The sequence below is a fragment of the Hylobates moloch genome, unplaced genomic scaffold, assembly GCF_009828535.3.
Source record: "Hylobates moloch isolate HMO894 unplaced genomic scaffold, HMol_V3 SCAFFOLD_3, whole genome shotgun sequence".
In the NCBI taxonomy this organism is placed as follows: domain Eukaryota; kingdom Metazoa; phylum Chordata; class Mammalia; order Primates; family Hylobatidae; genus Hylobates; species Hylobates moloch.
Window position 1 is genome coordinate 19,748,111 of NW_026652278.1, and position 24,947 is coordinate 19,773,057.

At 40.8% G+C, this 24,947-nt stretch overlaps 1 protein-coding gene across 3 annotated transcripts in view; it reads right to left on the reverse strand.

The window, feature by feature from the left end:
• Window positions 1-24,947, reverse strand: part of CASP7 (caspase 7) — a 50,891-nt gene that overhangs the window by 24,064 nt on the left and 1,880 nt on the right. For 2 of the 3 annotated variants that reach the window (XM_032177431.2, XM_058435999.1), the window contains exon 2: window positions 9,438-9,547. In XM_032177431.2, coding sequence (XP_032033322.1) covers window positions 9,438-9,547 — 110 coding nt within the window. Of the gene's footprint in view, window positions 1-9,437; window positions 9,548-14,961; window positions 15,061-24,947 lie in introns of those variants that run through there. The other variant, XM_058436002.1, reaches the window with a different exon arrangement.

A 24,947-nucleotide genomic window follows, 5' to 3' on the forward strand; every position in this document is an offset into this window, starting at 1 on the left:
TCATCACTGCTTCAAATACAGCATTAAATCTTTATCATTCTCTATGTACAAATTTGGGAGACAGGCATCCAATTTTCTGGCAGCTGAATTTGAATCCTTCCTTTATTGAAAAGTAAATGCCCTGCATAAATTTCAATGTTCGTATTTTTTTTAGTGGGCCCAGATCTGGCCCCTTTCAATCAATGGGCATCACGGCACAATTTTTGCTTAACTTGGAACATATTCTTTGGAACGAATTAAGGTCTGCCTTCTTTGTTCTTGTCTCTGATTTGAAAGCATTGCCTCTTCTAAAACAGTTTTTTAACCCCTCTCCAAATGAAAAAGCATGCCACTTGAATCTTCCTTATAATTATACAAATAACATATTTTTTATAGGGATGTGTTTACATATAACACTCACTGGTGAAGAAACCCAGGATGCCTCCAGGAGAGAGAATTATAACCAAGTGGCATTTATTAACCACCTCCAGGGGGCAAAGGCTGGAAAACACAGATGATGCCAAGGGTAAAACCCATGTGATCCGAGCCAGTGCCTGGAAAATAGAGAGTTTAGCGAATGTTGAGAATAGATCTTTTCTCCTGCTCTCTTCCACTGGGAAACCAGAAGGGTAAACAAACTCCTCAGCAGAGACACACGAGATTCCACGGAGGCACAGGGGAAATCTGAGACTGCGTGAAATCTGTCTTCCCTTTTTTTTCCTTTTCTTGAATTCTGACCTTGAGCAGAGCTCAAAGGGAGCCTCTGATTTCTCAGGTGCCTAGGACAGAACATCTTCTAGGCTGCTGGCCAGGGCTTGGTCTTGGACCTACAATGGCTCCTGTGGCCTATGCTATTAAAACCAAACTCATCCTCTCCAGCAGATTTTGCCCACTTTCCTGGCAGAAGCCACATCGGTGGCCTTGCCTGACCATCATCTCCACCCTGGCCCTGAGGCTCCACCGGTCCCCTGATACCCACCCTGCTTTTCCTGACAACTCAAGTTTCAGCTCCTCCTCCAGTCCTTCCTTATCCTTCCCTCCTCAACCTCCCACGTGTCCTACAATTCAGCAATTAGTTATTATTTTCTGTAGCTGTGCCTAGGCATTTGGTTAAAACTTTGACTTTATATCCAGGGCAAGGACTATAGGGTTATATTTACATCAAGAGAGAACCCTCTTCAAGTGCAAGGAGGATCCTAGACCCTGTTCTATAAACTATGGTTCATAATGAATATGGACTGGCCCCATAATGATTTCCTCTAAATAACTAAAAACCTGAATGCTTTACTAATTTTAAAATAATTGAATTTTTTGTGCTTTTCTGTGTTTTCCAAATGTTCTTCAATAATCAGAAAATTATAAAATCACTAAATTTATTTTAAAGAACAGGTTGGATTTTTAGTGCCTATGGACTGGAAATAAAACAATGCTGTCCTGCCATCTAGTGGCTGTGAGGCAAAAAAAGGCCAAGACAAGTCTAGGGTCTTGAAACTATTAGTATTTGAAACCTGTGAGTCCCACCCCGGCTTTTTGGGGAAGGGGATATTTCTTTCTGCAACCCAGGATCCTTCATGTCTCCAGGGGAGGGCAGGTGGGCAGTCTGGTCCTTGATCAGAGTCAGGTCAGAGATGCTACTGCCTCCTCCACTGCCTAACAGTGATTCTGAGCTGCTTAGAGAAGGGAGCTGGAATGGGGTGGGATGGGATGGGATGGGAGGGAAGGTTGTAGGGGTGCGGGGGGGCCGGGCACCATCAGCTGCAAGGAACATCCAGAGGAGCCAGTGGCACTCCCATGCATCGCACCCCACCATCGGTCAGTGGGTCACATGGCGCTCCTGAAACTGCAGAGAGGACCTCGGGATACTGTTTATTTTAATGACGTCAACATCAGTCATGCTATGAAAAAGGTAGAGGGACCAGAATGTAGACCCTCCAGGCTTATTTATCTTTCCAGAGAACTTAAAGCTGAGGGGTGGGGGGGACATACCACAGATCACATCTGTTTTTGCAAAATAAAAGGTCTTTTAGGCAGAAGTCTTCTAGCAAGGTACTCAAAAACTTTCCCGGGGTGCACAGTCTTAAGGGAAGAATAAATAGCCAGGTCCTTAACTGCCGCTTGTATTTTTTTCTAAAACTAGTCTGTCAGAGATACCACTTTTCCCTTGCCCATTCTCTCATCTCCCACCATGTAAAAGAAAGGCAGACTTTCTCACCCACCCTGAACCTCACTTACAGGGTGATGAAACCTCCAGGTCATCCACAAAGAGACAAATAAGATGTATCTGTGAGTCTCCTTGAATCAGGCACTGTGGTGGGGCTTCTTACTTATACATGAGTGAGTCTGATAAAGGTGAAGTATGTCACTAGTAACGGGGGTATGTGGGACCACATTGGGCTGTTCCAAATTCAAATATAGGCACAACTCAGATATACTGTCGGCTCAGTTTCAGACCACCACAGGAAAGCAAATATTGCAATAAATGGAGTCGCCTGATTTTTTTGGTTTCCCAGTGGGTAGAAATGTTCACACTATACTCCAGTCTGAGTATATGCAACAGCATTATGTCCAAAAAATACATATCTTAATTAAAACATACTTTATTGCTAAAAAATGCTAACAATCATTTGAGCCTTCAGTGGATCGTAATTGTTCGGCTGGTGGAGGCTCTGGCCTCAGCACTGATGCTTGCTGACTAGTCTGGTGGTGGTTGCCAAAAATTAGGGTGGCTGTGACAATTTCTTAAAATAAGACAGCAATGAAGTTCACTGCATCAAATGATTCTTCCTTTTATGAACAACTTCTCTGTAGCATACCATTCTGTTTGATAGCATTTTATTCACAGTACAACTTCATTCAAAATTCAAGTCAACAGAAAGGTGATTGTCCCCTAGCCCGTCACGCAATGCACGTTCGTGGCAAACCTGACACTAAACCATTCAAAGATGGCCTGCTTCTGGGTTGGGGTTTCGTATGCAGCAGAGCAGCTCCCTCGCTGTGATCTATTGAAAGTCAAGCCCTCAACACAAGTGTTCGTTAAAAAAAAAAAAAAAGGAAAAAAGAAAAAATTTAAAAGAACACAAACAAAAAAAGAGTTAACACACACACAAAATTCAAGTCAATCCTCTCAAACTCTGTGGCTGCTTTACCAACTAAGTATATGTATTATTCTAAATGTACATTTCAAAAATGTATCAGCACATTCACCAGCAGTAGATTCCATCTCAAGAAACCACTTACTTGGCTTATTCATAAGAAGAAACTCCTTATCTGTTCAAGTTTTATCATGAGATTGCAGCAATTCAGCCACATCTTCAGGTCTACTTCTAATTCTAGTTCTCTTGCTATTTCCACCACAATGGGCACATCTGCAGTTACTTCCTCCATTGAAGGAAGTCTTGAAACCATGAAAGTCATCCATGAGGGTTGGAATCAACTTCTTCCAAACTCCTATTAATGTTCTGACATCCTCCCATAAATCACAAATGTTCTTACTGGCATCTAGAATGCTTCATCCTTTCCAGAAGGTTTTCAATTAACTGCCCAGATCCATCAGCGGTAACACTAGAACTATAATGTTATTCCCAACATTATTTATGGCAACTATAGCCTTATAAAATGTATTTCTGAAATAATAATTCTCAAATAGTAAGACATTATTTCTCAAGTAATAAGACTTGGAAGTTGAAATTACTCCTTGATCTATGAGCTGCAGAATGGATGTTTTAGCAGGCATAAAAACATTAATCTCCTTCCGCATCTTCACCAGAGCTCCTGGGTGACCAGGTGCAATGTCAATGAAAGGAATCTTATTTTAATGAGCAGTAGGTCTCAACAGTGTGCTTAAAATATCCAGTAAACCATGCTATAAACAGGTGTCATCCAGGCTTTGTTCTTCTATTTATAGGGCACAAACAGAGTAGATTTAGCATAATTCTTAAGGGCCCTAAGAATTTCAGACTGGTCAATGAGCATAGGCTTCAACTTAAAGTGACCAGTCTGCCTAACAAGAGAGTCAAGCGTCCTTATAAAGCACTGAAGCCAGGCATTGACTTCTCTTCTCTAGCTAGGACAATCTTAGATGGCATCTTCTTCCTATAGAAGGCTGTTTTGTCTACAGTGAGAATCTGTTGTTTAGTGTAGCCACTCTCACCAATGATCTTAGCTAGATCTTCTGGATAACTTGCTGTAGCTTCTACATCAGCACTTGCTGTTTCATGTTGAACTTTTATTTTATGGAGAAGGCTTCTTTCCTTAAACCTCATGGATCAACCATCGCTAGCTTCAAACTTTTCTTTTGCAGCTTTCTCACCTCTCTCAGCCTTCAAAGAATTGCAGAGTTAGGGCCTTGCTCTGGCTTGGGCTTTAGTTTAAGAAAAAGTTGGGGCTGGTTTGATCTTCTATCCAGACCACTCAAACTTTCTCCAAGTCAGCAATAATAAGCAATAATGTTATTATCCATGTGTTCATTGGAATAGCACTTTTAATTTCCTTCAAGTACTTTTCCTTTGCATTCACAACTTGGCTGTTTGGCACAGGAGGCCTAGCTTTCAGCCTGTCTTGGCTTCAACACGCCTTCACTAAGTTGAATCACTTCTAGCTTTTGATTTAAAGTGACAGATACATCACTCTTCCTTTCACTTGACACTTAGAGGCCATTGGAGGGTTATTAATTGGCCCAATTTCAATACTGTCTCAGGGAACAGGGAGGCCCAAGGAGAAGGAGAGAGACAGGAATGGCCAGTGGGTGGAGCAGTCAGAACACACTTAACATGTATCATTTAAGTCCGCTGTCTTATACAGGTGTGGTTTGTGGCACCCCAAAGCAATCACGATAGTAACATCAAAGATCACTCATCACATTTACAGAGATTATCCTGGGTTTGAACAACAACAACAAAAAAGATTGCTGATCACAGATCATAGTAACAGATATAGCACTAATTAAAAAACTTAAAATATTGTGAGAATTACCAAAATGTAACACAGAGACACAAAGTGAGCATATGCTGTTGGAAAAATGGAGCCAATAGGTTTGCAGGGTTTCCACAAACCTTCCATTTATTAAAAATGCAGTATCTGGGCCAGGTGTGGTGTGGCTCATGCCTGTAATCCCAGGACTTTGGGAGGCTAAGGGAGTGGGTCACTTAAGGTCAGGAGTTCAAGACCAGCCTGGGAAACATGGCAAAATCCTGTCTTTACTAAAATACATATAAAAAGTAGCCAGGCGTGGGCCAGGCGCGGTGGCTCACGCCTGTAATCGCAGCACTTTGGGAGGCCGTGGCGGGTGGATCACGAGGTCAGGAGATAGAGACCATCCTGGCTAACATGGTGAAACCCTGTCTCTACTAAAAATACAAAAAAAATTAGCCGGGCGTGGTGGCAGGCGCCTGTAGTCCCAGCTACTTGGGAGGCTGAGGCAGGAGGATGGCGTGAACCTGGGAGGCGGAGCTTGCAGTGAGCCGAGATCGTGCCACTGCATTCCAGCCTGGGAGACTGAGCAAGACTCCGTCTCAAAAAAAATAAATAAATAAATAAAAATTTGCCAGGTGTGGAGGCGTACACTTGTAGTCTGGCTACTTGGGAGGCTGAGGCAGGAGAATTGCTTGTACCTGAGAGGCGAAGGCTGCAGTGAGCCAAGATCACACCACTGCACTCCAGCCTGGGCAACAGAGTGAGACTTTGTCTCAAAAAAAAAAAAAAGAAAGAAAAAAGAAAAGCAGTATCTGCAAAGTACAATAAAACAAAGTATCCTTGTATATACTGAAAAATGTATTAAAAATATATATAATAGAATGAAATGGAAGTGATGACGGTTCTTGTTTAATGTCTTTGCCTTTTTCATCCCCTTATTATTTCCAAAGTTTTTTATTGTTGAGCTGGAGTCCTGTGTATTAATCTGTTCTCAAACTGCTATGAAAATGCTACCTGAGACTGGGTAATTTATAAAGGAAAGAGGTTTAACTGACTCACAGTTCCACATGGCTGGGGAATCATGGTGGAAAGGGAAGCATGGTGGAAGGGGAAGCACGGCGGAATGGGAAGCAGACACATCTTACATGGCAGCAGGAGAGACAGAGTGTGTGTAGGAGGAACCGTCAAACACTTATAAAACCATCAGATCTCGTGAGAACTCACTATCACCAGAACAGCATGGGGGAACCACCCCCATGATCCAGTCACCTCCCAGCGGGTCTCTCCCTCAACACATAGGGATTATGGTGATTACAATTCGAGATGAGATTTAGGTGGGGACACAGAGCCAAACCATATCAGTCCTGTGAGAATAAAACAAACACTGATTTCAGGAGGTAAACATGGGGCTGGGCTTGGTACCCTTTCTTTCTTCCTTTCATCCTTCTTCCCTTCTATCCATCCATCCATTCATCTATCCAAGAATAAAAATTTAGAATTCAGAAACAAGATGACTGTCACAAGGATGCCTAATAACATATTTATTGAACTGAAAAATGGTATCAGACATTTACTGACAGCAAACAAGTGTGGTATGGCTAACTGGTTTGACAGGGACTGGCTCTGTCAACTAGATTATAGAGCAGACAATTTTCATACATGAATGAGCTGCATTAGCAGCTCCAACGTCTTGACAAAAATACGTTTAAAAAAGCATATGGTTTAAAAGCATTTTATCAAAAAAAGGATACTGACAAATATTTATTAATGCTTAATTATCTTTTCTGGAACATTTTGAGTTAAACAGACTGCCTCTAAATAAAAGAAGAGCAAATTTAATTTACAACTGTTTGAGAAGTTTGGGTACAAGTTTTTTGGTGTACTTCCCAGAAACTAAAAAAATTAAATACCTTTAAGGCTGAATAATAATTCATTTTGTAAGTTAGATAATTGCCAATTCTTTACTTCCAACATAATTAAGGAAAGACCTAATCAAATTGTCATTTTTTGGTCCAGAACTCAGAAGGAATTCAAAGAATTAAGTGACATGACTATAACAAAACTCCTACCATCTCATGTATTTATTCATGACTTCTCAGTGCTTCTTATCTCTAAAAATGAAAATCAGGAAAAAGAGGTAATATCAAATTCTTTCTTATTCCAGCAATAAGTATTATTTGTCCATTTCTTTAGAAACTAACTTATTAAGAGCCCCTTCATTCCATTATAAGTTGAAACTTCAATGCAATTTCTATTTAATAATGATTTTGATGAATGACAATTTAATAATATTAATGATATATTAACATTTATTTTTTAGATCAACTGTGAATTCATTAAAGCTGAAACAGTAGCTTAGTCTAGGAGAACTTTCTTTTAATACTCATGATATCTAGAAAACTGTCTTAAAATTTATATGGATACACATATGCATACGTGTATATGTTACATAGGTATATGGTGTGGTGTGATGAGCAAGACTTTCAAGCAACTAAATTTATTACATCAGAAGAAAATGTGGAGAAAAAGAGAATGAAAAAACCAAGTTTGAGGGGAAAAAAGACATATAAAAGTTCTAGCTGTTACAGGAGAGCTGTTCATGTATTCTTTTAATGGATAAAGGTGGTTATAAAATCACTATGGATGTAGATTCCACTGGGTACATTTAAAGAAACGACTTTGAAATGTCAGTATTTACAACACACCATTTATTTTAATAATTTCTGGGAAGTACATCAAAAGGCTTTGCTGAGCTGGAGTCCTGTGTATTAGTCTGTTCTCAAACTGACTTACAAAATGATTATTAAATGATTCCCGTTTCTCTTTCACTTGTAGACAACTTGCTGAAGTCAAATACTCAAAAAGGGTTGGGAAGAGTGAAATATTATTACATTTTTTGCAACTATCTTGACAAAAATGTGTATGTACCTTAAATTATACACATAGCTTTACATTATTTTGAGCACATATAAGCAAAGGCATTTGAAGACCATTGCTCTAAGGGGCTTTCCCTGGGGAGTAAGTTGGCCTGCACCAATTTCTAACGGTTTTAGAAAGTTCCAGGAGTCAGAACTGTATTTTCTGGTCATTTCATTGGATATTCTTGACTCTATCTGGCAAACAACAGAATCTGGGTCCATAGTGTTGGGGTTCTCCCACTTTTCCAAGTCCTATGTTGGATCATATGACCCAAGGTCTGCTCTGGGGTGTTGGGAGCCTGGCTGCCCACCCACCACCAGCTCTTCCCCTCCTGAGTACTGCCTGGGAACACTCCCTAACCTCGGCCTTTATCCCCCTCTCTATCTTTCCCAGTAGGACCTGGCTTAGGGAATCCAAAGAAGTGTGATGTGTCTGACTCCTGCTGCCTTCTGTCTGTCAGGAAGCTCCACTCACTGTCCATCCATGATCAAGGTTAAGGGAGGGTTTGGGGTTCCTCCATGTCCTTACAGCCCTACTTTTATTTTTTATTTAAAAAAAAAAACAAAAAAACTTGTTTTTTTGAGACAGAGTCTCACTCTGTTGCCCAGGCTGGAGTGCAGTGGTGCAATCATGGCTCATTGCAGCCTCGATCTCCTGGGCTCAAGTGATCCTCCTGCCTCAGCTTCCCGAGTAGCCAGACTACCAGCATGCGCCACCACACCCAGCTAATTTTCTTATCTTTTTTTGTAGAGACGGGGCTCTCACTATGTTGTCCAGTCTGGTCTCAAACTCCTGGGCTCAAGCGATCCTCCCTCCTTCGCCTCCCACAGTGCTGAGATTACAGGTGTAAGCCACTGCACCACACTAGCCCTACTTTTAAATGGGAAGCACACAGCAGAACCTTTAAGTGAGTGGTGCTGGCATTGTTTAGTTTCTCATCTTAGCTTTACCATTTACTAACTATCAGCAAAAAGGCAAGCTATTAAACCTCACAGCACCTGTTTCCCTACCTGACAAATGGTGATAACAATAAAACTAAATGTGCAATTATGTAGACTAAATGCAATAATACCAAGCAGGCATACAAGAGTTTAATCAATGAAGCTATTATATTATTAAATGCAAAATTTAGAATTTTAAAAGTGAGCTCAAGAAAGGGAAAGGTAGGAACTAACGAACAGGATGCAATCTCCCTTCCATCAGTGGAATGCCTCAGGAGACACAGGGTGGGCGTGAGTCACCCTAAAACCTCCTGTCCCTCAGCCCTTGGATTCTGTGTTGTCAAACTTGGTCCCACTGGCAGCAGCAGCCCAGGCTCTGTTCTGAAGATGCCTGCAAATCACCTCTAATGAGAACAGCCCCTGATACCTGGGAACTGCTACCAGACACGCAGCCGCTGAGCAGGAGACTCCCAGTAGTTGCTTTTGTCCATTCCTGGGCTTGGCCCACAGACAAGAGGGTGCACATGAGGACACTAGTGTTGCTGCATACAGCTAGCAAGAACCTGTGCAAACCTCATGCTCAGCATGAACCTCCTTCCCTGAATGTCCCCCTCCCCATGGGTGGGTGGAGATGGCAGAGGCATGGCAGGCTGACGTGGTCCAGGGTCCCTGATTAAGCAAACTTACCTGAAGAGGGACGGTACAAACGAGGACCGGTCTGGCTTAGCATCCACTGAATCTTCATTTGCTGAATCCCCAACCCCCTGCTCTTCAACACAGCCCTGATCGTCTGCCATCTGGGAAGAGAGAAAACAAGCCACAAGGTCAGTGGCATCACTGATACTGTGATTTTTTAAATGACACTCATTAGGTGATACAGTTTTCCATTATGCCTAGGGGTGAGAAGTTTTGCATATTTAAGCTTCAGGGTTACTGCCCCATTAATGCATTCAAATATGTGAATAGGCTTACATCCCAGAGACTACATATATGGTAGCAAAGAAAACAAAGTCCTTGCCCTCAGGGAGCTTCTAATCCAGTGACCACAATTTTGTTGTATGTTCACTGCATACAAGAAACAGTGGAAGGTCTGTCAAGGTTTATAAAAATGAAAATTTCCCTCTAAATTTCTAGCAGGTCACAAAGTGCTCATACACAGTTCAAAAGCAGTGACAACCTGGGGTATTAGGATCTCTTTCTATGTCAGATGCTTTTACACGGTTCTACACAAAATAGATTTCCATCAAATTACATTCCAGCTTGAGAATTTTCAGGAGATCCCCATTAACTATAAGTTCAAATCTAAAGCCATCTCCTCAGATTTTAAGGCCCTTTCTGATCTAGTCTGGGAGTCAGCATACTATGGCCCAACACTCGTTTCAGTAAATAGAGTTATACTGGAAAACAGCCATGTCCATTCATTTATGTATTGCCTATGGCTGTTTCCTCTCTATGAGCAGAGTGATGGCCACAAAGCCAAAAATATTTATTACCTGGCCCTTTCCACCCCCACCCTCTGCCTTCATTTCCCACATAGCCTTCGTATGTGGCTTGTTTATTTGCACTCTGCTGTTTGGCTCCTATAAGACAATATAAGTTCATCATGGCAGAGGTAGCTGGAACACAGAAGGTGCTATTTAATTGAATGGAAGGCTGGATGAAACACACACCCTAAGGGGAAAGAATTAGCTAAAGGTGATTTGGCTGGCCCAAGGCAGAGCCAGTATTAGAATCATTTTTTTTTTTGTCTTTGAGATGGAGTTTTGCTCTTGTTGCCCAGGCTGGAGTGCAATGGTGTGATCTCTGCTCACTGCAGCCTCCGCCTGCCAGGTTCAAGTGATTCTCCTGCCTCAGCCTCCCGAGTAGCTGGGATTACAGGTGCCCACCACCACGTCTGGCTAATTTTTTTTTGTATTTTTAGTAGAGACATGGCCAGGCTGCTGGCCAGGCTGGTCTCAAACTCTGGCCTCCCAAAGTGCTGGGCTTACAGGTGTGAGCCACTGCACCTGGCCAGTATTAGAATCATTTCTCCTAAATTAAGTCCTGTTTTCTTCCCTATGAAGGGATCAGAGATCAACTTTCAGAAATAAAGAGAAACTTTAGACTCCAATCTCTACCTGGTCCCAACTGTTACTAGAAAAGGGTCCTGATTCAGACCCCAAGAGAGGGTTTGGACCTCACGCAAGAAAGAATTAAGGGCGAGTCCATAGAGTAAAGTGAAAGCAAGTTTATTAATAAAGTAAAGGAATAAAAGAATGGCTACTCCATAGGCAGAACAGCAGCGTGGGCTGCTGGACTAGGGATACTCATAGTTATTTCTTGATTATATGCTAAACAAGGGGTGGACTATTCACAAGTTTTCCAAGGAAGGGGTGGGAAATTCCAAGAACTGAGGAAGTTCCCCTTTTTAGACCATATAGGGTAGCTTCCAGACGTTGCTATAGCATTTGCAAACTGTCATGGTGCTGGGGGGAGTGTCTTTTAGCATGCTAATGGATTATAATTAGTGTATAATGAGCAGTGAGGGTGACCAGAGGTCACTCCTGTCACCATCTTGGTTTTGCTGGGTTTGGCTGGCTTCTTTACTGCAACCTGTTTTATCAACAAGGTCTTTATGACCTCTATCTTGTGCTAACCTCTTACCTCATCCTGTGACTAAGAATGCCTTAACCTCCTGGGAATGCAGCCCAGTAGATCTCAGTCTTATTTTACCCAGCCCCTATTAAATATGGAGTTGCTCTGGTTCAAATGCCTCTGATACAATCTCTGAGCAACTTCACTGAGCAGGCCACGGTTGTCAGGTGCAGTTCTGTATTCCAGTTAGGGCTCACCCAGGGATGCTGTCATTAAGTTGGAAAACAAGAAGGTGTCTACTTTACAGAATATTTTGTGCCGCTGAGCACAACAAGTAATGACTTTTGGAGGTGGGGAGAAGAAGGAATGCAGTTCAGAAGGAGGTGTCCAAGGAGGCAAAGTGACGACCTAGTGGCCTTGCACTCTGAATGGCATTATGGTGTCACCTTCCAGCTTATCTGAGGGTGAACTGGGAAGAGGGGAGGGAGCTAAGAAGGGAAAGTCCTACTGCCAGGTCTCTATAATGACCATGGGAAGTCAGATGGTCACCTTGTTTCTCAACTCATCATGAGCCTCCCTTCATCATCACCAATGTGTTTCTGGTTGGGAGGCAGATTTTTCAGATTAGAACCCAAAGTTTCTCAAAAATGGAGATAACCCACAGAGGAGATAAGCATAAGGCCACACATGCAGGAAACACCTGATAGTTTCTCTTGTCTCCTTTACATAGACTTAGTTACTTTCCAATATAGACTGTTATTAACACAATACACACTCACATATTTTCAAAACTAGTGAGTCAAAGTTTAAAAAAAAAAAAAATCCACCAGACAAAGACACTAACTTTGATATGTGGTGTTAACCAAGTTGGCCCTTTTGCTAAAGTTAATCTTAAAGGCTCAATCTAGGGTATATGAGGACAACACAATATAACCACTATTTTTAAAAGAAAGAAGAAATGTCAGTGTGATAGCAGAATAGGAGGTTCCAGTTTTCATTCTTATATAGAAATACTGATTTCGGCAACTACATCTACGGACAAGAATACTTTTGTGAGGCCACAGGAGTCCACTGAGAAGTTTCAGCACACTGGTGGAGCAAAAAATCTAAGAGTGGATGCATCAAAGAGTATAGTAAGAGCAGTTCACTTTACCCACAACACCCCTCCCCTAAGGTGGCACAGCTCAGTTCCAAGAGAGGTCCCTCCAGTTCACAATTCTCCCATGGGGGAAGTGAGAGTGAAGTGAGCACCCAGCTTTCCCAGCCCAACAGGATGTTGTCTAGGAGACCCACTTCTGTTTCATCCCACCCAGAACACTGAGGGGAATAGCATGGCTGAATCGTCTGGGGCAGCTAGGAGCAAGGAGAAGCAGCAGCAGGAGTGCAAATAGTGTATGGTTATCAAAAGCTGGCTATAGATTCTGCTACCCAGCTCATGGATTCTACCCTAAGACCCTCCCATAAACCCTGCAAGACAACTGGCCTATGTACCCCTTCAATCAGCTGATATGTACCTCAGTGCACAACAGTCTGTACACAACCACAGAAAATGCTTGGACCTCAACAGAAGGTAGGGATATTAGCAGCCAGCTCAACTTTGATGGATTGAGAGAAGACATATAACTTTGAACATTTCAGGGTACTACCCTATGGAATAAACAGGAGGCTTTTAGCACAAGATCTGGCTTTGCAGGACTGAGAGAACACATACAAGCCCAAAGAGGGAACAAGAGGTGTGGAGCAGGTATATCTAGAGAAAAAGTGTGAGAGATCCCCAGAATCTCTAGCTAAGCTCACTGGCAAAGGTCTTTCTCTCCTAAAGCCAGTCAATAAAGACAGGAAGAGGTGACTGCTTCTTCAAGTGTGAACACATAATGTGAGGCTTCAAAGAACACAAATAATCAAGGAAATATCACACCACCAAAGGAACAAAATAAAGCTCCAGTGGCTGACCCCAAAAAAATAGAAATCTAAGAATTACCTGACAAAGAATCCAAAATAATCATCTTAAAAAAGCCCAGTGAGGAACAAGAGAGCAGATAGACAATTAAATGAAATCAGAAAAACAACAAATAAACAAAATGAGAAGTTCAACAAAGAAATAAAAACCAATAAATGAATGAAACAGAAATTATGGAGCTGAAGAATACAAAGTCTGAAATAAAAAATTCAATTGAGAGTTTCAACAGCAGACTTGATCAAGCAGAAGAAACAGTCAGTGAACTTGAAAACAGATCATTTGAAATTAATCAGTCAGAGGAACAAAAAGAAAAAGGAATGAAAAAGAGTGAAGAAACCTATGGAACTTATGGGACACCATCAAATGAACCAATATATGCAGTATGGGTGTCTCAGAAGGAGCAAAGAGAAAAGGGTAGAAAGTTTATTTAAAGAAATTATGACAGAAAACTTCCCAAATCTGGAGAGGGAAATGAACATCTAGATTCATGAAGCCCAAAGAACCCCAAACAGATTGAGCATAAATAGGTCTTCATTGAGACACGCTACAATCACTGGTAAGAGTCAAAACAGATAAGGAGAAAATTTTGAAAGCAGCAAAAGAAAAGAAACTGATTTTTTTCCAAGATGGCAGATTGGAGGTGTTAGCATGCCTCTCTCACTTGGGAAGATAAAATAGTGTGTAGAGATTCATGCTGTGTACTTTTTTCCAAGAAGCAACACAGGAACTTAATAGGAAAACTGAAAGAAACCACAGAGCCTTTGAAAGAAGTGGTGGGCTGCAGCCTATACTGTGAACCAGGTGGAAAATTCTAAGTCCCTGGAGTGTGAGGGGGATAAATTGTCTCTGGGACATACACTCCCACTGGAGAACTTGGCAATCCAGGCCACAGGGAAAGGTCTTAACCCTACCCAGCACTGAAGCTGATTTAGTGAGCACTGGGGAATACATGAGAAGGAACAGCATTGGGATGTACATTGCATGTGCTCTCGGTCTCCAGCAGGGATAGAGGGAAGTCATTCCAGGTCCTACCTCACAGGTGACCATGTGGACATCTTCCAGCTAATTCAGTAGTCTGTCATAGGTTGAGAGAGGTTCCCAATTGACATTTGTGATATAATCTCAAGTGACGATGAACTCCCTTGGCCAGAACCGAGGGGTGACTGGGCAGTGGGTTATACTCACGAGCACAAGAGCTGGGTACCTTTGCTTCTCAGGCAGACCAGAAGAGGCGTGGTCTGAAAGCCATGGTATGTCTCAACTGGGAAGGCTTATGGCCTGAGGCAGTTTTGAGTTCTGAGAGCAGAATGCCTGGAACCTAGCTGGCTGCTACTAGTGGAACACTACGGGTGTGAGTCCTACCTTGCCAAGTGCATAGGAACTGGGCAGAGCTTACTGTCACCTGCTACTCCCCACTCCCTGTGTGGACTTTCTGTGCAGTACAGGCAGCTGCGCTCCTCCCTGGAACATTACCCCTACGGCAAGAGGACTGCCCTCTTATCCCCACTGGGGCCTCTGCTTGAGCCCATGCATGGAGAGCCACAGCATGTACTTACGTGACCCAGTGCCCACCTGGCTTTGCCCCTTTACCCCCTACTCCATAGCTTAACACAAAGGACAGAAACTTTGGGAAGCTCTATGGCCTCGCCCGTTGTCTGAGACACCAGAGTACCTCACCTGGGTAACATAAGAAGCACAAATCCCACTGCTACCACCGCAGCTGGTGTTCTTTTCCAAGTGCCACCTCCTGCCTGGATGCCAACCAACACAGTCCATTATAGCATCTGCTGGCAGAATAACATAGCACCCAGGAAGGAGAAAACTTATGCATGACCCCATCTGTCACCACTGCCTGCATTACCCCCAGCTAATCAGGAGGTCCTGAGTCTGTCCACATGACCAGTTCATTCCTACTATACCTAGTGTTTGAGAAAGCCAACACACTAAGGCTATTTATAAAGAATCTCACAGAGTCTATGTCACTTCCCTGCCACCCCCATCAGAACAGGTGCTGGTACCTACTGCTGGAAATTTGAGGGCAGGTCGCATCACTGGACCCCTTGCAGACATTCCCCGGCACTTTCCTGGAGTGTAGCAGCCCCACTGGGTAGCTAGACACAGAGGAGCAGCAGCATTCACAATATTCTGGCCCTCAGGGCTCCTACTCCTAGGGGAAGGGGGACTGCACCACATCAAGGGAGTAACCCATGGGACAAAAGAATCCAGATGGCAAAGCTTGAGTCCCATAGCTTTCTGCTTGTGTGAAGTTTTTTTCAGCAGAGGCACAGGTGCAATGCTGAACTCAGCAGGGAAAATCTGTGGCTCTACTACAACAGTCAAGCAGCCCTGGTGCTTGTGACAGGTCTTGGAGAAGGAGACTTTTCCTCCTCACCCACCACTGCAGCTACAGCTTGGGCTTCTCCCACAAGAGCATGGCATGGGTGCATCTGTAGACAGCCTTTCTAGAACACTTCAGGGTGACTGCATCCTCATAGGACAAGTGCTCTCAAGGTTCAGCCTTGCATAAGGGGTAGTTATAATCCCTCTCTACATGGAACATCAGCATTTCTGCAGCTGGAAAGTGGTGTCTGCCTGGTTTGAATGGACAGAACACTGGGTCAGGAGTGTGAATGCAAGGCAGTTTTTTCTCCTGCTGGCCTGGGAGGGGAGCTGGGGTAGCCCCTTCCTTCCCCCTGAAAAGACCTCAGTGTTTTTCACTGACAGCTTCTCCAGCCGCCTACTCAAGGCTGGGACCTCTGCTCACCATTAGGTATTATATTTATCTACCTGTTTTAGGCACACCCAGTTTTTACCCAGGGACAACTCCCATACTGACCTGAAGCCTGAACTGTCCAGTAAGTAAAATACTGGAGGAATGAATGAATGAACAAATGAATAAATAAATAAGTGCACACCACTGGGGATGAGCTTCAAGAGACTTTTGCCATTCCAACCCCATAAGAGACAGTAAACCTGCTCACACACCAAGCACATTGCTACTACATCTGAGAAAACCATCATACAAAGACTCTCTATAACCAAAGAACTTATATAGAGTCTTCACCACCAAAAGCACCCAGAGCCAAATTAGGTTACAATAAGCTATAATCATGGAAGTCACATCCATAAGGTGGAAAAAAGGAAATTAAAAAGAAACAGTTGAATCAAAAATAAATTCAAAAATAATTAGAAGAAACAGTCTATCCAAATGAGAAGGAACCAGAAAAATAATTCTGGCAATATGACAAAACAGGGTTCTATAACACCCCCAAAAGATCACATTAACTTCCAGCAATGGATCCAAACTAAGATGAAATCTTGGAAATACCAAATAAAGAATCCAAATGGTTGATTATTAAGTTACCCAAGGAGACACAAGAAAAAGGTGAAAACCAACACAAAGAAAGTTTTTTAAAAATTCAGGGTATGAATGAAAATTTTTCTATAGAGATAGATACTTCAGAGGAAAAAAAAAATCAGAACTTCTAGAAATGAAAGACACATTTAGGGAGTTACAAAACAAGTAGAAAGTTTTAACAACAGACTAGACGAAGTAGAATAAAGAATTTCAGAGCTCGAAGACAAGGCTTTCGAATAAACCCAGTCAGACAAAAATAAAGAAAAAATAACTAAAAGAAATGAACAAAGTCTCTAAGAAATATGAGATTATGTAAAATGGCCAAAGCTAAGAATCACTGGTGTTCCTGAGGGAGAAGAAAAAGTAAAAATTTTGGAAAATTTATTTGAGGGAATAATTAAGGAAGACTACCCTAGCCTTGCCAGAGATTTAGACATCCAAATACAAGAAGGCCAAAGCCCTACGGGGAGATTCATGACAAAATGGACATCTCCAAGGCATACAGTCAACAGGCTGTTACTAACGTCAACATGAAGGAAAGAATTCTAAGAGCAGTAAGACAAAAGTATCAGATAACCTACAAAGGAAAAGCTATCAGACTAACAGTAGACTTCTCAGCAGAAACCTTATAAGCCAGAAAGGACTGGGGCCCTATTTTTAGCCTCCTTAAACAGAATAACTCTCAGCCAAAAATGTTGTGTACAGCAAAACTAAGTTTCATAAATGAAGGGGAAATAGTCTTTCTCAGACAAGCACATGGTGAAGGAATTTGCCACTACCAGATCAGCCCAACAAGAAATGCTAAAAGGAATTCTAAATGCTGAAGTAAAAGGTCAATATGCAACAGAATAGAACCTCTCAAAAACATAAAACTCACAGGGCTTATAAAACAATAACACAATGAAAAAAACAAAGTATCCAGGTAACAATCAACATGATGACTGGGTCACACCTCAATGTTAATGTTGAATGTACATGGCCTAATGCTCCACTTAAAAGACACAGATTGGCAGAATGGATTAAAAAAAAAAATCACAAACCAAATGTCTGCTGTCTTCAAGAAGCTCAGCTAATACAAAGGATTCTTATAGAATCAAGGTAAAGGTGTGGAAAAAGATACTCCACACAAATGGAAACCAAAAGCAAGCAGAAGTTGCTATTCTTCTATCAGATAAAACAAACTTTAAAGAAAAACAGTTTAAAAACAAAAAGACAAAGAAAGTATGATAAAAGGATTGACCCAACAGGAAGATATTACAACCCTAAATATATATGCACATAACTCTGAAGCTCCTAGATTCATAAAACAATTACCACTAGACCTAAGAAAAGAGATAGACAGCAACATAATGATATTGGAGAACTTCAATACTCCACTGACAGCACTAGATGGATCACTGAGGCAGAAAGTCAACACAGAAACACTGAATTTAAACTACACTCCAGAACAAATGGACCTAACAGATATTTATAGAACATTCTACCCAAGAACTGCAGAATATACATTCTTCTCATCAGCACATGGAACATTCTCTAAGATAGACCATGTGATAGGCCACAAAATAAGTCTCAATTAATTTTTAAAAATGAAAATCATATCAAGTATCTTCTCAGACCACACCAGAATCAAACTAGAAATCGACTCCAAAAGAAACCCTCAAAACTGTATAAAAACAAGGAAATTAAACAGTCTGCTCCTGACTGATTTTTGGGTTAACAATGAAATCAAGATGGAAATCTGAAAATTCTTCAAAACGAAATGATAACAGTGACACACGTTATCAAAACCTTTGGGATACAACAGATGCAGTGCTAAGAGGAAAGTTTGTGGTGCTAAATATCTACATCAAAAATTCTGAAAGATCACAAATTGACAACCTAAAGTCACACCTCCTGGAACTAGAGAAGCAAGAACAAACCAAACCCAAAGCTAGCAGAAGAAAATAACAAAGATCAAGGCAGAATAAATGAAATTGAAACAAAAAATACAGAAGATCAATAAACAAAAAGTTGCTTCCTTGAAAAGATAAACAAACTCAGGGGACCATTAGCTAGATTTACCAATAAAAGAAGAGAGAAGATTCAAATAAACTAAATCAGAAATGAAGATGGAGGGCCAGGCACAGTGGCTCACACCCGTAATCCCAGCACTTTGGGAGGCCAAGGCGGGTGGATCATAGGTCAAGAGATTGAGACCATCCTGGCCAACATGGTGAAACCCTGTCTCTACTAAAAATACAAAAATTAGCTAGGCATGGTAGCACGCGGCTGTAGTCCCAGCTACAGGAGGCTGAGGCAGGAGAATCACTTGAACCCGGGAGGTGGAGGTTGCAGTGAGCCACTGCACTCCAGCCTGGGCGACAGAGCGGGACTTCGTCTCAAAAAAAAAAAAAAAAAGAAGGAAAGAAAGAAATGAAGATGGAGACATTACAATAATGTCTTTGTAGTAACTTGGATGGAGCTGGAGGCCATTATTCTAAGTGAAGTAAGTCAGCAATAGAAAACCAAATATCTATGTTTTCACTTGTAAGTGGAAGCTAAGCTATGAGCATGCAAAGGCATTCAGATTGGTATAATGGATACTGGAGACTCAGAAGAGGGGAGAGTGGGAGGAGGATGTGAGATTTTTTAAAACTACATATTGGGTGCAATGTACACTACTTGGGTTACAGGTGCACTAAAATCTCAGACTTCACCACTACACAATTAATCCACGCAACCAAAATCTACTTGTACTCCAAAAGCTATTGATATATACATGTGTGTATATACACGTATATATGTACATACACACACACATGCACACACACACACGGAAAAGCAACTCATTACATACAAAGAAACGTCCATAAGACCATCTGGTGGATTTCTCACCAGAAACCTTGCAGGCCTAGAAAGAGTGGGATAATATAATCAAAGTGCTAAAAGAAAGAAACTGCCAACCACAAATATTATATCCAGTAAAGCTGTCCTTCAGAAGAAAAGATAAATACTTTTCTGAGACACATGAAAATGAGGGTGTTCATCACTACTAGACCTGCCTTACAAGAAATGCTAAAAGGAATACTTCAGGTTGAAATGAAAGGACATTCTTTAAACTCACTGGTAAAGGTAACTGTATAGTCAAATCCAAAATATGCAAATAATTTACAGGTGGTCTTTGACTTGCAGTGGTTTTACTTAAGATCTTTTGTCTTTCTAATGCTGCAAAAGCAAAACACATCATGTAGAAACCATACTTCAAGTAACCATACACCCATTCTGTTTTTACTTTTAGTACAGTATTGATAAATTATATGAGATATTCAACACTTTATTATAAGCTTTGTATTAGATTCTCATGCCCAGCTGTAGGCTAATGTGATATAAGCATGTTTAAGACAGGCTAGGCTAAGCTCTGAAATTCAATAGATAAGTTGCATTAAAGGCATTTTTAGCTTATGATATTTTCAACTTACATTGGGTTTATAGGGATGTAAACCCATCATAGGTTGAGGAGCATCTGTATTAGTTGTGCATAAATCACTTTGAACTCTACTAAAGTTAAAAGACTAAAGTATTAAAAACAACTCTAGCTTCAATAACTATAGCTATATACTTGTTGATGGATATACAATATAAAGAGATGTAAACTGTGACATCAATAACATAAAACATGGAAGGAGAGAATAAAACTGTAGAATTTTTGAATGTGCGTGAAGTTAAGTTGTTGTTACGGTCTGAATGTTTACGTACCCCCTAAAATTTATACATTGAAATCTATTCACCAATGTCATAGTATTAGGAGGTCGGGCATTTGGGGTATGGTTAGGTCAAAAGGGTAAAGCTCCATAAATGGGATTAGTACCTTTATATAAAGAGAGCTGCCCTGCCCTATCTACCATGTGATAAGATATAATAAATGAACAAGGAAATGAAAGTTCACTATACACTGATGCTGTTAGCACTTTGATCTTGAACATGCCAGCCTCCAGAACTACAAGAAATATATCTGTTGTTTATAAGCTACCCAGTTTACGGTATTTTGTAATAGCATCCCAAATGGACTAAGTTGTTATCAACTTAGAATAGAAAGTTATAAGATGTTTTGTGTAAGCCTCATGGTAATAACAAAGCAAAAACCTGTAGTAGATATGCAAAATATATACAGAAAAGAAACAAAGCATATCACTACAAAAAATGATCAAATCACAAGGGAGGGAAGCAAGAGAGGAAGAGAGAAACAGATGAACTATAAAACAGTCAGAAAACAATAAAAAAATGGCAACAGTGAGCCCTTTACCTATCAATAATTTCTTTAAATGTAAATTGATTAAATTATCCAATCAAAATACATACAATGACTAAATAGAGTAAAAAAATAAGATCCAACTACATGATATTTACAAGAGACTCACTTTAGCTTTAAGGACACACATAGGCTAAAAGTGAAGGGATAGAAAAAGATAATCCATATGAATGGTAATCAAAAGAGAGCAGGGGGGGCTATACTTATATCAGACAAAATAGACTATAAGTAAAAAACTTTCGAGATAAAGGTCATTATAATTATAGATATCAATTTACCAAAGATATAAAAATTGTAAATATATATGCACCAACATTAGCACACCTAAATATATAAAACAAGTATTAACAGAACTACAGAAAGAAACAGCAGTAGATAATAGTAAGCGACTTCAAAACCTCACTTGCAACCATGGATATTTCATCCAAACGGAAAATCAATTAGGAAACAGTGGATTTGAACAACACTAGTCCAAATGGACCTAACAGACATATATACATTTCATCCAACAGCAGCAAAATACACATTCTTCTCAAGTGTACACAACATTCTCCAAGATGGATCATATGCTAGGCTACAAAACAAATCTTGATTAATTTAGGAGGATTAAAGTCATATCATGTATCTTTTCTGAACACAATGGTAGAAATCAGTAAGAGGAGATAAATTAGAGAATTCACAAATATGTGGAAATTAAGCAACACACTGCTCTTCTTTGAGCCAGAACAACAAAACTAGAAAACACTGATGAAAGAAATTAGACATAAATAAATGGAAAGATATTCCATGTTCACAGATTGGAAGAATTAATATGTTAAAATGTCCATGCTGCTCAAATTGATCATTGAACGGATTCAATGCAATCCCTATCTAAATTCCAATGGCATTTTCACAGACATATAAAAAAATTATAAAATTCATATGTAGCTACAAAAGACCCCAAATAGCCAAAGCAAACTTGAGCAAGAACAAAGTCAGAGGCATCACATTTCCTCACTTCAAATTGTATTACAAAGCTATAGTAATCAAAACCGTATGATACTGGCATAAAGCAGACACACGGACCAACGGAACAGAATAGAGAGTCTGGAAATAAACCCACACATCACAGTCAACTAATTTTTGACAAGGGTGCCAAAAAATATTCAATATGGAAATGATAGTCTCTTCAATGAATGGTGCTGGGAAAATTGGATATCCACATGCAAAAGACTAAAACTAGACTCTTATCTTACACACAAGAAAATCAACTCAAAATGGATTAAAGACTTCAACATAAGACCTGAGACCTTAAAACTGCTAGAAGAAAACATAGGGAGAAAGCTCTTTGACATTGGTCTTGACAATGAGTTTTTGCATATGATGCTAATGCACAGGCAACAAAGGCAAAAATAAACAAGTGAGATTACACCAAACTAAAAAGCTCTGCACAGCAAGGAAACAATACAAAAAAATGAAAAAGCAACCTGTGGAATGGGAGAAAATATTTACAAACCATATATCTGAAAAGGGGTTAATATCCAAAATACACAAGGAACTCACACAACAGAATAGCAAAAAAAAACCTAATTAAAAAAATGGGCAAAGAACCTGAATAGACATTTCTCTAAAGGCATACAAACGGGCAACAGGTATATGAAAAGGTACTCAATGTTCCTAATCATCAGGGAAATGCAAAGCAAAATCACAGTAAGATATCATCTCACAACTGTTAGGATAGCTATTTTATATGTGTGTGTGTGTGTGTGTGTGTATACACATACACATATGTATATATAATGTGTATGTGTATGTATATGTGTGTGTGTATAAAGGTAAGTGTTAGCAAGGATGTGAAAACAAGGGAACTCTTCTATACTGTTGGTGGGAATATAAACTGGTACAGCCATTATGGAAAACGGTCTAGAGGCTTCTCAAAAAATTAAAACTAGAAATCACGTTATGATCCAATAACCTCACTTCTGGCTATATCTCCAGAGAAACTGAAATCAGGATCTCAAAAATATACCTGCACTCCCACATTCATTATGGAAACAATCTAAATGTCCATCAATGAATGAACAGATAAAGAATACGTGGTATACACACACAATGGAATATTATTCTGCCATAAAAAAGAAGTAAATCCTGCCATCCGTGACAAGACGGATGGACCTAGAGAGCATTACACTAAGTGAGATAAGTCAGACACAGGAAGACAATTACTGTATGATCTCACATCTATGTGGAATCTAACAGCGCCAAGTGGAGAATAGAATAGAATGGAGGTTGCCAGAGGTTGGGGGTGGGGGCAGCGAGGAAGAAATGGGGAAGTGATAGTCAAAGGGTACACAGTTTCAGTTGTGCACGATGAATAAATTCTAGATATCTCGTATACAGCATAGTGCCTATAGCTAACAATACTATGTGGTATACTTACAATTTGCTAAAAGGGTAGATCTTATGGTGAATGTTCTTACCACACAAAAAATACTAGTTTTGGCCAGGTGTGGTGGCTCATGCCTGTGATCCCAGCACTTTGGGAGGCCAAGGCAGGTGGATCACAAGGTGAAGAGATTGAGACTATCCTGGCCAACATGGTGAAACCCCATCTCTACTAAAAATACAAACATTAGCTGGGCATGGTGGCGCACACCTGTAGTCCCAGCTATTCGGGAGGCTGAGGCAGGGGCATCGCTTGAACCCAGGAGGTGGAAGTTGCAGTTAGCCGAGAATGCGCCATTGCACTCCAGCCTGGTGACAGAGTGAGACTCCATCTCAGAAAATAGTAGTAATAAAAAAAAAAATAATAATAGTATTAAAGGGTGTGGGAGGAAACTTGAGCAGGTGGTAGCTTTGTTGAGGTGGTGATTTCATGGGTGTATCTATCCTTACCTCCAAACTTGGTAGGTATGCATGCACTAAATATGCCTAGCTTTTTATATTTCAACTATACCTTATAAAGTGGTTTTGAAAAAGGGGAAGACCCTAAGCAAAATGGCTCCTAAGAAAGCCAAGCCTTTGTTTTGATATTATTGGGACTGCTGAGACTTTTGGAAACTCTTCTTCATTCATTCAATGGATATTTACCAGAAGTTAGGAATTAGGGATATACTTGTGAGCAAATTGACCTGGGCCTGCCATGTTGAGAAACAGACATGAAAAAAAGGATGGCGTCTAGTTTGACATGCAACTGTGGTGTGTGCCTTAAGGGTGAACAATCTGTAGCCATACCAGGGAAACTCAAGAGCCTCATAGAAATTAGGGAAAGTTCTCAGGGGAGGAAATGTCTGAGACCTGAGAACTGAAAAGTGGGAAGCAGAGAGGGTAAGTGTGGGAAGCAGAGAGGGTAAGTGGGAGCAATGCAGGCAGAGAGAACTGTGCACTCATTAAACATTTGAAATGTTCCACCAAACGATGGGTATAGCTTAAACTCCTCACCCTTCTCAGACACTAAGAGAGGGCTTTGGACTTAGCTACTGAGATGTAAAATTCAGGCTGATTTCTGTGGCTCAATGATGGGACGCTTTCTAGAACTTTCCCTCCAAACAGTAGGCCATTAGATCGTCTGTCTGAAACCTACAGCATCCTTCTGGGTTGATGCTGAACACTGTCTGCAGTGACAGAAAGTGTCTCTTCTAACAACCCAAGTCAGCAGTGGTGGGACTTGGCTCTTTCAAATCTGTAAAGCTAAATGTTAGTTACTTTCTTATTCCTATAAGACTGGGCTTGACTTTTGGAACCTCCAAAGAGCAATCATAGCCCAGGGTGGTAACCAAGTTGGGGTGCCTGATCTCAGACACATCATTTCAGTCAAACCAAGACCTGGTTTTGACCTCTTATTTCCTCCTTTCATCATCACAGTGCACCAAGAAAATCCAGACCTATCTCAATTCTGCCAAGCTGCCTGGAGAGGGTACGCCTGGCATTATTTTCTCATATCTGTTCCCTTTTTAGGGTCCAGGCTGCAAAGAGCAGTCATTTGAGGGAGATTGCTTATCCCACTGTTAAATATGTCTAACTTCTCTTTAAATGAAT